This window comes from Hetaerina americana, unplaced genomic scaffold (genome assembly GCF_022747635.1).
Source record: "Hetaerina americana unplaced genomic scaffold, ioHetAmer1.1.p SCAF_5, whole genome shotgun sequence".
NCBI classification, from domain to species: domain Eukaryota; kingdom Metazoa; phylum Arthropoda; class Insecta; order Odonata; family Calopterygidae; genus Hetaerina; species Hetaerina americana.
This window is the reverse complement of record NW_027287095.1, coordinates 31,557,202-31,569,734: the sequence shown is the minus strand read 5'-3', so window position 1 is coordinate 31,569,734 and position 12,533 is coordinate 31,557,202. Positions and strand designations below refer to the sequence as shown.

General features: G+C 38.6%; 1 protein-coding gene across 1 annotated transcript in view; it reads left to right on the top strand.

Moving 5' to 3' along the window:
* The first annotated feature begins 1,124 nt into the window (after positions 1–1,124).
* The window catches only part of LOC139694233 (peroxisomal sarcosine oxidase-like), a 38,138-nt gene continuing 26,729 nt past the window's right edge, over positions 1,125–12,533 (top strand). Inside the window, exons 1-2 of the mRNA XM_071592677.1 lie at positions 1,125–1,328; positions 1,495–1,643. Of these exons, the coding sequence (XP_071448778.1) occupies positions 1,224–1,328; positions 1,495–1,643 (254 nt within the window). The 5' untranslated portion in view covers positions 1,125–1,223. The remainder of the gene's footprint in view (positions 1,329–1,494; positions 1,644–12,533) is intronic.

The window sequence follows — 12,533 nt, the reverse complement described above, 5'->3', positions numbered from 1 at the left end:
CTCATCCTAAGGTTTTCCCCTGGGAGATATGGTACCCAAAAAATCGCACGGCTTAGGTGAAATTGGAGGCGTGTCGAGGCATCGGTGGGATGGACCTGGATCCCATGATCAGGACCTACCAACTAGGTGAACTAATCCGCCTCTAATCCGATGGAAACCAATCAAATGACTACTTAATGAATTTAATAAAATACAGTAAATACTTTAATAGGCCCATCACCAACGAAAATAGGTCTTCAGATAAAAGGACGGACTTTTTTTTAATATAAGCATCTTTCAATAACTTGTTACTTCAGTTCACTAGACAGGAGTTTCATTTTTTAAGCCAACTGGACAATAATGTTTTAATCTCGTGGGTTGTAATCCTTTTGGGATGGTTAGGACGTCCCCATTAACTTTATTTTATATACGTTCGTGCATAAAGTTTTTTTAAATTTACAACTTTTATTCTAACTATTATGGTAGGTAAATATTTTCCATACTTAATCCCTATTAATTGATATTTTTATAATGTTTTTGTTTAGATAACAAACATTATTAACGCCAGTCGTTGGTGTACATGTATTTGTTGGGTCCCTTTACAATCGTAAGCAGTTAACACAAACTATACTCGTAGGTTAGGTCTAAATAATGGAAAATGTTCTGAAGTACGTATCGTAAATGGTTTTCGGAGTAGTTGGTCACGAAAATTTAAAATATTTTGTCATGCCATTTGTATTTTATCTTTCCACTAATTAGGCAAATAATCTTCTTATTTCATTCCTAAAGACTACTTTCCTTTATGTAATAGCTTGCTTCACGCCTAGGTTTTTTTTGACACAAAAAATTAGGCATTTAAAGAGATGGTGCATTTCGTACCTTAAAGTTTTGTGAGGTTATTTCAACATTATGTGACGCATTTAATCTTTATTATTATTTGTAAACCAACCAACCTTTTGATATTACTCACTCAAAATACGTTAATTGCACATCTGATCGATAAATAGACTCCCACGTACGGCAGTTCAAGTCAAAACAGATGTGCACTATACTACTTTGAGATCTCTTTTTAGCCTACCTGTGGAGTTTTTATCATTTGAAACACAAAAGATGTTCCCTCTGGTGACAGAGGCAGTGTATAAAGCGAATGATAACGACGTTGATGAGGCCTCGTTCATGACCTTGATAGCTTTAGATCTAGAAGTCTCCTCATACGACGCTCCGTTCTTCACATCTGATCAGCAATGGCCGGGAAATACGACCATATTGTCGTTGGTGCTGGAATAGAGGGATCATGGACGGCATATCACCTGACTAAATTAGGCCTTAAGGTTCTCCTTCTTGAACAGGTGATTATTATTACAATTATTTCCTCAGCATCGAAATATTTTTTCCTCCTAACCCGGAATCCACCCCAATAATTTACGTCGCTGCTTAATTTTTGTGCTGTTATTTCTTCCGATATATCCCACCCACAATTGACCTATGCTTGTACCACCCCACTCTCTCATACAGTTTACTTTACCGCATACGCGAGGGAGCTCTCATGGCCAGACTCGAATCACTCGCTTCGGTTATGTCGAAGATTTCCATGCGGCTCTCATGGAAGAAGCGTACCGAAAATGGAGCGAGCTAGAGAGAGAAGCAGCTGAGACGCTCTTTGTGTAAGTTCTTATAATGGCATTTCTTGTCACCTGCTCCCTCTCCCACTTCAGGGTCACTCACTCGCTCGGCTCATTGTTACTTCACGACCAGCTGTTGCCTGCCGCAAAACCGGCTGCTCTCACAGCGGCTGGCTTAGGCAGCGGAGATCCTAGCCAGTCTCATCTTTGCTCATACGGTCGAAGGAAAAAAAATGTCAACGGTAGTTTTTTTGTTCAATTTTTGTTTAAATCCTAGAGCCAGTGAGCTGGAAAAATCTATATTCTCACAAGTCCTAAAAGACTAACAAATATTATTATAATTTAGGCAACTATTCATTTCATTTAATGAATACATTTTTTTAGATCATTGTACAAGCAACCATAAGGAGGAATAAGTCGATACGATATACGATCAGTTATAGGACATAATCGCGTGTGCTCCTTCAGGGAAACATTTGATAGTGTCGAGGGATTGGAATGCGACGGTAGGCGAAGGAAAAGATGGTGATGAGGTCGGGGACTACGGTTTAGGCACGAAGAATGACCGCGGGGAGAAAGCAGTTGAGTTCTGCAGGATACAGGGGTTAGTCATCACCAACACTTGGTTTAGACACCACAAAAGACGCAGGTATACATGGAAAATGCCAGGTGACTCAGAGAGGTATCAGCTAGATTATATTCTGGTTAGACACAGGCTAAGGAACAGTGTGATAAATTCACACAGCTTCCCGGGAGCGGATGACCACAATTTAGTTGTTATGAAGTGTAGCGTACGTTTCAAAAATATAAGGCAGGGGCGGCGGGTTGAGATTGGAAAATAGCAGCATTAAATGGATTGTCAAGGAAGGAGTATCAGCAGACTGTAGAGAAAATCATGGATGGCGGTCAAGAGCTGAGTACTATCGAAGAAAAATTGGAATGTATCAAGAAAGGGATACCGAAAGCCGCAAATAAAACTATAGGAACCGTCAATGGGAAAAGGACATGGAAACCATGGATCACGGATGAGATGATCGGAGAGACAGATGAGAGCAGGAAATCGAAGAATGTATACAAGGAGCTAGAGAAAAGGAAATACAAGGAGTAAAATAATAAATTGAGACCGATAACATATAAAGCAAAGGAAGCATGGCAGAAGATGCAGTGCAAGGATATGGAAAGTTTGCAGAGAGGGGGTGAAATTAGTGCACTATGCAAGAAAGTGTAATCACTATCGGGAAGTAAGAAGGGAAAGTCAGTGCTAACAGTTAGAGATAAGTCGGGTAAGATAATAGTTGACATAGAAAAGATCCAAGAGAGATGGAAGGAATATTTATAAAAACTACGGTAAAGAACTTAGGCCAAAGAAGTTAGACATAGAAAGAGATTATGACGTAGATGAATATAGCTTAGGTACGGGCATACTCAACGATGAGATAAAAAGGGCATTAAGGGAGACGAAATCAAATAAGGCCATGGGGGTGGACAACATTCCTGTGGAGCTACTAAAAGGTTTAGGAAAATGTTGGAGGAAGAGGCTATATGGGCTGATCCGTAGTATTTATGAGGAGGGAATCTGGCCGGAAAACTTTGTGAGAACAGAGTCAGTTTCTATTCTGAAAAAGATAAAGTCTCCATCATGTGAGGACAATAGAACGATAAGTTTGATTTCCCATGCAGCTAAATTTGTTCTCAGGATCGTCAACAAAAGAATGGAGAGCAAGGCAAATGATTACTTAGGAGATGGTCAGTTTGGGGTTAGGAAGGGGAGAGGCACATGCGATGCCATTGCGGTAATGGGATCACTAATCGAGAGGAATATGGAATACAATCAGGAAGTATTTACAAAGTAGTAACTTTGATTTCAAAAAGACATTGGATATAGTGAATTGGGAAAAAACTAATGAGTATATTGCAGAAAAAAGAAATAGAGTGGAGGGACAGGAGGCTGATCCAAAACCTTTATGTGTCCCAGACTGCCCAAATGTGAGTGGAGGATGGAAAGTCCGGATAGGCAGTGTTAGGAAGAGCTTTAAGGTAGGGTTGTTCATTATCACCGGTGCTGTTCAACGTAAATGTGGAGGAAATGATTAAAGAGGCATGGGAAGAACTGGAGGTAGGAATGAAGGTGGGCGGGGAATTCGTAAAATCAGCTAGGTTTTCAGATGACCAAGCTCTAGTTTGTCAGTCAGCCAAGGGGTTGCAAGCATTTCTGAGTGAATTGGAAATTCAGTGCGATAGATATGGGACAAGAATCAATCCTAAAAAAGCAGAGGTCATTCGGTTTTCCAGAAAGAAAAAGGCTAAGCTGAACATTAAAATAGGAGGACAAAAACCAGAGCAGGTAGAACAGTTTGCATATCTCGGAAGTGTTTTGGACCAAACACGGTCGAAGTAGTAGGGGCATAAGGAGAAGAATTGCGCTAGCCAAAGAGGCTTTTGCAAGGAGGATGGAATTAACGAGAGGGACGTTGAGTAAGGATGTTAAGAAAAGACTCGTTAAAACTTTGATATGGAGCGTAGTTATGCACGGCGCCGAAACGTGGTCACTGAAGCAGTAGGATAGACGTAGATTGGAGGCTTTTGAAATGTGGATGTGGAGAATAATGGAGAAGGTGATATGGACCGAAAGGAAAACGAATGAGGAAGTACTAGGTATGGTGGGCGAGAAGAGGGGTTCGTTGGTAAAAATCCTAAGGAGGTAGGAAAAATTGATGAAGGGCGCATTGATCGGCAGTGGGATGCTGAAAACTGTAATTGGGGGAAGAATGTTAGGCAAACGAGGAAAGGACAGGAATAGGATAGGGAATTTGGACGGGATGAGTCCAAAGGATGGAAGGAAGGAAGCACACAGTGGGAGGAAGGAAGCACACAGATATGAAGAAGGACTTGATATAAAGTGGGTGGCTGGATTGTTTTCTGTTAGGAGTCACTGAATATTTATTAGGTAGATATGTCCATCCAAAACCTACCTTGACCGGTAGATTACTTAATAATAATATCGGTGTACTAATTTTTCCTGTGTTTAGCTATGCATCATGCTATATAAATCCAGGATAAGTTTTCAGGTCTGTTTGTATGCATAAATGTATCTCTTTTCACGATAAAATTATAATACGTGTAATTATCGGAACATAAATCGCATTTGATATGCAGATTTTTTGCCCTTCCATAGTATTTTCTCACGTATGACAGGCTATGCAGCTAGCTTCACGGTTTTGGGGTTCCTCCCACGTTGTACAATTTCGCTGGACAACTGGGAGAGATAAGAAAACCTTGGGAGTCATCTTCACTTTTGAAGCCATTGTGGTAGGCTATGCAACTATGATACGTTACATGTACTAAATACTAATGCCTAGTCGTTTCTTCTCCCATTTTCCCGATCATTTCTCGCAGCAGAAATTACCCCGAATATTGTTATAAAAAGACAAAGGGTTTAAAAGGCGTTTCCCTGGTCAAGAATTTCCTGAAATCACAGCCGGAAGAGTTCGAAAGACCATTGATACCTGGGAATTTAAAGGTTAAATACCAAGAGTTAGAGGGATTTAAAATCATGCCGGTAGAGAATGCTTCAGATTAAAACACATACTTAATCCTGCTTGGGAATCCCAAATCCGAAAAATCCTGTCGTAAGCGAATACGCAATCGAAAGGAGTGTTGACTCAGCGAAGGGAAGATACAATTTTCCTTTGAAATTGCTTTCGCTTAGGGGGTTGGGGATGGGGAGAGATGAAAAAAGGAATATGGGGAGCGGTACTCCTGAGGTCACTCTCCCGATGTATCGCTATTTCATCCAATTTTAGACATGTCATTGGTACATAATATTGTATCGGCACAACCAATCAAACCAGGAATGGATTTCATTGACATTATACATTAATCACCTCGACTGAAATCAATGCATTCGTTTAAACATCGACATTATATTATTGATTATCCTAAGCAAAAGAGCAAACGAATGCACTTACTCGAGCTAAAACATATGCTTTCTTGAGTTGCGATTCTGCGAGCCAATCAATGCGAATGATGAATTTAGAATTATGATACCCGGTGTGTATACGCTGGAGTCCATGGAAGAGAGAACTTACAATGACAAGCGACAGGATTTGTATTATTTGTTAAGATGAAATACGACTTGCTTCCTCTCCTATATCTAAATTAGAATACGAAACCATGGACACGACTTATGCAGAAATTCTTGTAAAAACTCAAGCCATTGTGCGAACCCTAAAAAAAAATCATGCGCAGAAAATAAGAAAGATAATAAATGGTAAAAACTGTAAATTTTGCTATTCGCTCCTCCCTATAAATATATGCGAATGGATTTATAATGTATTTTGACTAGCTTTAAACATATTCACAAATAAATATACCATGTTCACTTACAGCCCTTGGTGCCACACCTTTCTATTCCCAACAATCTCTTTTCTTCCATCTATCCACTGACTACCTGATCGCTGAAGAGCCATATTCAAACCCATGCAGCAGTACGTCTTAAAATTCACCCAATATAACCCCCAACAACTTCGCATTTCGTCCCCAGTGTAAGGAAATCAGAACCTGAGGGGTATAGTGATCAGGTGAAAGCAAAATAAAATATAATAGCATAGCATAAAATTCAACCCCAGAAATTCTATTTCTTGAGAAAAATTTAGCGGAAACCGAATAATGAGCCATCAGGAGCCATTCTCTCATATTATGCGAGCTGGATTTCAGCTGCTGAAATTCGGTTGGACGAGGCAGGTGCAACCCCAGCTGAATTTCAACCGGAACGACCTATATGAGGTAATGAGACCCGAATCTTTGGAAAGTTATGAGATTCCGGCGACCAAATGATTGTTTTTTCTAAATATAGCTCTAGGAACATCTAGACTAAGTGTAAATGCTAAGCTACAATACGGCTAGAATCCACCTTTTATATTGAAAATTTCAAGCCAAATTGCGCAGCAGCTAGTCTAGCGTGTAGGATAAAAGAACAAGCAAGAATCTGTATCGCTGTTTAGGATTTTCTTACATTCTATTATTTTTTATTTTCACTTAATCCTTCGGCTCTTGGATCCTTCGAGAATATTAGATGGATGGTTGATAAGTTTTATAAAAAATATGGAACGGTAAAAAAAAGAAATTCAATGAAAGATAGATAGATAGATACAGGTATATGATATCCATCTGCAACCTTAAACCATTTCATAATATCTGAGGTTGACGGAAGGAATTGCAAAACGGGAAGAGTCGACGATCCAAACAACAGTCGGTGACCTTCTGCATCAACTAAAATACAGCTCCAAAGGGTGCCTTCAAGTTTAGAATACTCGTACATCCTCGTGAATATTCCATACTCGGGCAGTAACCACGGTCGTGTTTGAAAGAAGGAATCTCGTCGCCGATTGGCCGGGGACGCTTAAATTCCAAAGGGCCCCACTCATCGGACAAAGTGCGAGGAAGAATATTGCGAGAAGTGCTTCAGGGAGGAATGGTGGGCGGGGATGGAGGTTGTAGGCTTGGCGGGAAGACATTTAAGAAGGGGGGAGGGGAAGTACAATGGGAGGAAATGTGTGTGGCAGGTGGCGCAATCTACAATCTATTGACGATTGCAACTTACGTAACCCGTCACAAAAGTCCAATGTATTTATAGCATCTAACTAAAAAAATGCCTAGTTAACTTGACTCATCATTATTTTTCTGTTCTGGTACACGTGTTTTGACTGTTAAGAGTGTCCATCCACTTAACGTTGGATACATTTCCTCGTCTAGCCGAGCACACTTGTATTTCTAGTACCTGTAAAATGAATCTTAGCTTAAAACGCTTGTCTCAGTGAGTAATGATGAATGAGCAACTAAAATTCGTTCATTGTGTGCAATATGCAACGTTTTACAGGTACTCTTCTATCATTTTATTTGAAATTATGTTTCTTACGATAAAAACATAAGAAAAAGGTAAATATTATAGTTTCCCAATTTTTTATATCAATGGAATAAATGTAGCATCTGGATACGAAATCCAAAGTCGACTCTCACTCAATCTATATCGTACAAAGACGAAAAATGCATTTTTTTAGAATGAACAAAAACCTGAAAAATTGCAGCGGTGGGGAAACGCGACGGGAAATTAGGAATGTGAAGAGTAAGTCCGCGTGATGTCACACCGCTACATTACGTCGCTTAGCTACTATGTTAAAACACACTCCAAAGATTTCAACACGTGACATAAATTGCCAAATGACGAAAATGTTTTAAAGAAGGTGTAACAACGCTTTAATTTTCAAGTGAAGTTATTTCGAAAATACTAACGTAACTGCTCGGGTCGAAATCTATTTTAAAAGCTTTTCTCAGAATTTTATTATTGTGCAAACGTATACTGCTACTGAGCGGATGGCCCAGGTTTGATTCCTCGGTAGGCCTCTGTGCACCTTCAGCTTCACCCAAGTCGTGTGATTTTTTGGGTACCAGAACTTCCCGAGAAATTACAGTTGGCACAGGGAAAGGATATGGTCCCCTACCCTGACGAGTAAATTTTACATGCCGTTGGACTCAATACTAGGTGAGCCCTACCCTCACTTTCCGACGAACCTTCGGGTTGATTACGATGGAGTTTAAGAAAAAAATCAAAAAATATCTCCATCTCTGAATCTACACGATATAATCGATCACCCGTGAGTTTTGATAGTGGAAGTTAAATGAAGTACCTGACAGTGATATAAGTAACAGTTGTTGGAAGTGCAAGGCTTCCAATGTTTTCATTTAAGCTAAAAATGCAATTTATGCTGTTCTCTTACCTCTAGCTACCCCAACTTTCGGCGGCGTAAGTTGAGTTTGTGTTTCCCGGGGCGGAAAACTCAGGGACCAGACCCCGAATTTTCCAGTTCTCCTGTCATTATTTGTAGTAGTAGTTTTAAGGGGAGGCGACCGACAGCTAAGGTCATTTGCGCCATAGGGGATGGACAGGAAAGAATGAAGGGTGGAGAGAAACCCGGCGTCGGCATTAGCTTACCCTTTACGAAAGGCGCCAAGGGGTCCGCAGTTTAACGCCCCATCCGACGGACGGCGTACTCACTCAAAGTGCCCTCCACAAAGCACCTCAAGTAAGGATCGAGATACCTCTGAAAAATATTCAACACCGCCGGGATTTGAGTCATTATTTGTAATTTTAATCAACTGCCATTATTCCCATTCCCTGACAGTAGACGAAAAGTGTCATCCTAGGTGGAGCACCCTTTTCATTACATATATATCTAAATTATGTGTATATACAGACATCAACCTCCATTATACTTGTTTTGCCAAATGAACTCGCCATTTCAAAAACGTATGCTGCTCAAAAAAAATTACGCCTCATACCAAGAAACAAGGAATAAACAAACAATCATGGCAGATCAAGGCATTCATGTGAGGGACACTGAACTTCGCACAACTTGTTTTATTTTTCCTTCTGTATAACACATTTTTTATTTTAACTTATCTTTCATATGGTAAAAATAAAAACATGGATTATTTTGGTTAAAACGTAATTTTCTTTCCTTTCATTAATTTAATGTATGAGAATAATGACCAGGACTTGATGGAAGATCAGTTTTAGTTTAAGTTAAGACTGTGAATACTCATGAATTAATTAGTCAGCCAAAGAGATCATTGCTGAGAACATTAAAAAATTACCGCATAGATATAGGATGAGAAGTAATGTAAAAACACAAAGGTGATAAGGTTTTTGAGAAAGAGAAAAGTACAGTTCAATGTTAAAGTTTGATGACATAAACTAGAGCAAGTGGAAAAGTTTACTTACCTAGGAGGAGTTTTGGATCAAGATGGCCAAATTAGTAGATAAATAATAATAAGAATTGCATTAGGCAAAGAAGCTTCCATAGGAAGGAATTAATTGAAGAGTAAGATATTGAGTAAGACTACTAAGAATAGGTTGGTCAGAACTTTGATATGGAGTGTGGCTTTGTATGGCCTGGAAACATGATATTCATTTTTAAGATGACAGATAATTAAGATGACAATCATAGATTGGAGACTTTTGAAAAAAGTGTGTGAAGAAGGATGGAAAAGGTGAAATGGATTGAAAATAAATCAAATGAGGAAGTGCTAGGCATGGTGGGTGAGGAGAGATAATTATGAAAGAAATCCAAAGGAGGCAAGAAAAGTGGATGCACAATATTTCGATTGGTTATGGATTGCTAAAGACTGTGATAGAAGGTAGAATGTTGGGTGGGAAAGGAATGGCCAGGAAAAGAATTGGCATTTTCGACAGAATGAAAGGATGTAGTATTGAAACATTGACTTGTAGTGGAGGGAATCAGGTAATGTCTTGTTATGCAAGGTATAGAAATATGGCAACCTTAAATGGTAGGCAATAAAATAAGAATAGAGCTTAAATAAAAATTACATTACTGAGTGGGCACCTCCAATTCCCATGTGCCTTATATCATCTTGTTCTTGTCTGGCTGTTGAATAGACCTTCCCTTGGAGTCCCTTACAGATGTTATCATCTACAACCAGAGTGAAAAAAACAGAGATGAAATAAAGATAGTGCGAAAAAATTACCATTTCAATGATGAGGGTAAAGGAAGAAACTTTGCACTTCCACGTTACCATTATCTTGAGTGTATCAAATAATGTCTGCAAATCATATAGAATTATGTATACTTAACAAAGGCACCTAATTTGACTTTAAATACTTATAATGGGACCATAGGTACAGCTGGTAATCACAACTGCTGAGGTCTATGTTCATATTGCATGCCAATGTGTTTACACTGCTTGCATGCTACCTACCAACTAAAAAGGCCCATAACTGGTATATAACCACAGCCCCCTTATTTTCTGTTCATATTATGCCAATAATTGTATTTGTAATATAGTTTTCATGCCAAATATTATCTAAATCACAGGTTCAGCAGCCACTCTCTAAACCAAGAGCTATATCATGCATGGGTTTGCACAATAGTTGATAATAACTATATGAAAAGTTTAGCACTCATTGACATCCATGAATTTACCTTTTAAAATATTTCTTAGAGATCCACAGTGAATTTAGATGCCAAAATCTAGGTTTAATGCACATGTAAAAGGGATATCCAATCATGATTGTCATGAAATCCTGAATTCCCAAAAAATACAGACCCCACCCATGCCTTAAAAGTAAATTTATTTAAGACATCTTGCATGACATATGATACGTGCACTTGTATAAACTTGAAATGGAGGTATTCTCAGGTTATTGTTACTTAACTATACATATGGATTAGCATACTAAACCTTTGCATAAAACAAAAAATTCAAAATGGGCATCAATTTGCTCTCACACATGCACCATTTGTTTCACCTGAGTCACGGAATGCCCTCATTTTTGCTATATGAACTGCTCCCTTGATGTCTGAGCCAGTATCAGTACTCAGTACTCCTAATTTACACCATAGGCACTTACAGCAACACTATGTGAACATACCCGTCAATTTCTTCAAGGTATGCGAGAAAACAAATTCATTCTCAATTGTATCTAGTAAATTCATTCTCCAATATTTCTTTAATTTTTCTTGATGTTCTCACTCCTTCAAATGCCAATTGTCAATGACTTAATAAATCTTGCATGCAATTGAATTTAATTGTCAGTTGAGTTGGTACTGTCATAGCAATCGCTGCTCTGGAATAAAAAAGCTAAATATTTTGATGACATGTAAATAATTAAATATAATCAAGTTATGATAAAATGCATCATCAAATCGTAGCAACATTAGCCTTTAGATTCAAAATAATAACATTATTGATTTTTCTTGGGAAAAGTTAGAAAGTCTGATTTTAAAAGGTTTGATAGCAATATTGCAGTTTTGCTAACAGGAAAGTTTTGACCTAATTACCAGTATGATTATTTTGTGCACTAAGAATATTGATAGATATTCCACTACCAGTAATTTTGTTACCATTGCTATTAATTTCCTGATCATTGATATGGATTGCCACAAAGAAAACCAAATTGTGGTTTTTCAATTCTGTGATGGAGGTAGAGCTCTTAAGTAAGAAAATCCAGGAAAATATTTGCTGAGGAAGTATGTCTTTATAGATTATATGAATTGAGTCTTTCTGTCAAAAAAAATTTCATCAGTCACAGAAAACATATTTGTCAAAAAAATTAGAAAATTTGATGATAAAACATGGCATTAAGCTAAAGCAGGATATATTTAAATCAGCTGTGTACTCTCATGACCAGCTTTACTTTTTCCCACAGGTTTTTTGCTTTTTTAAGATTGATTCTCATCCCATATCTATTGCACTGAATTTCCAATTTACTCAGCAATGCTTGCAACTCCATGCCAGACTGACAAACTAGAGCTTGGTTAACAGCAAACCTAACTGATTTTTCGAGTTTCCCTCTGACTTTCATTCCTACCTCCAGTCCTTCTCATGCCTCTTTAATCATTTCCTCCACATTTACGTTGAACAGCACCGGTGATAATGGACAACCCTACCTTACACCTCTTCCTAATCTTGCCCATCCGGACTCTCCGTTTGCCACTCGCACCTGAGCAGTCTGAGACACGCACAGGTTGCGATTGGCCTCTTGTCTCTCTATTCCATTCCTATTTTCTGCAACATACTCATTAGTTTTTCCCAATTCACTATATTCAATGCCTTTTTGAAATAAACAAAACAAGCATATAATTCCTGATTGTATTCTATACTCCTCTCGATTAGTGATCTCATTACCGCAATGGCATTGCACATGCCTCTCCCCTTCCTAACCCCAAACTGATTATCTCCCAAATAACCATTTGCCTTGCTTTCCATTCTTTTGTTGATGATCCTGAGAACAAATTTAGCTGCATGGGAAATCAAACTTATCGTTCTGTAGTCCTCACATGATGGAGACTTTATCTTTTTCAGAATAGAAACTGACTCTGTTCTCACAAAGTTTTCCGGCCAGATTCCCTCCTC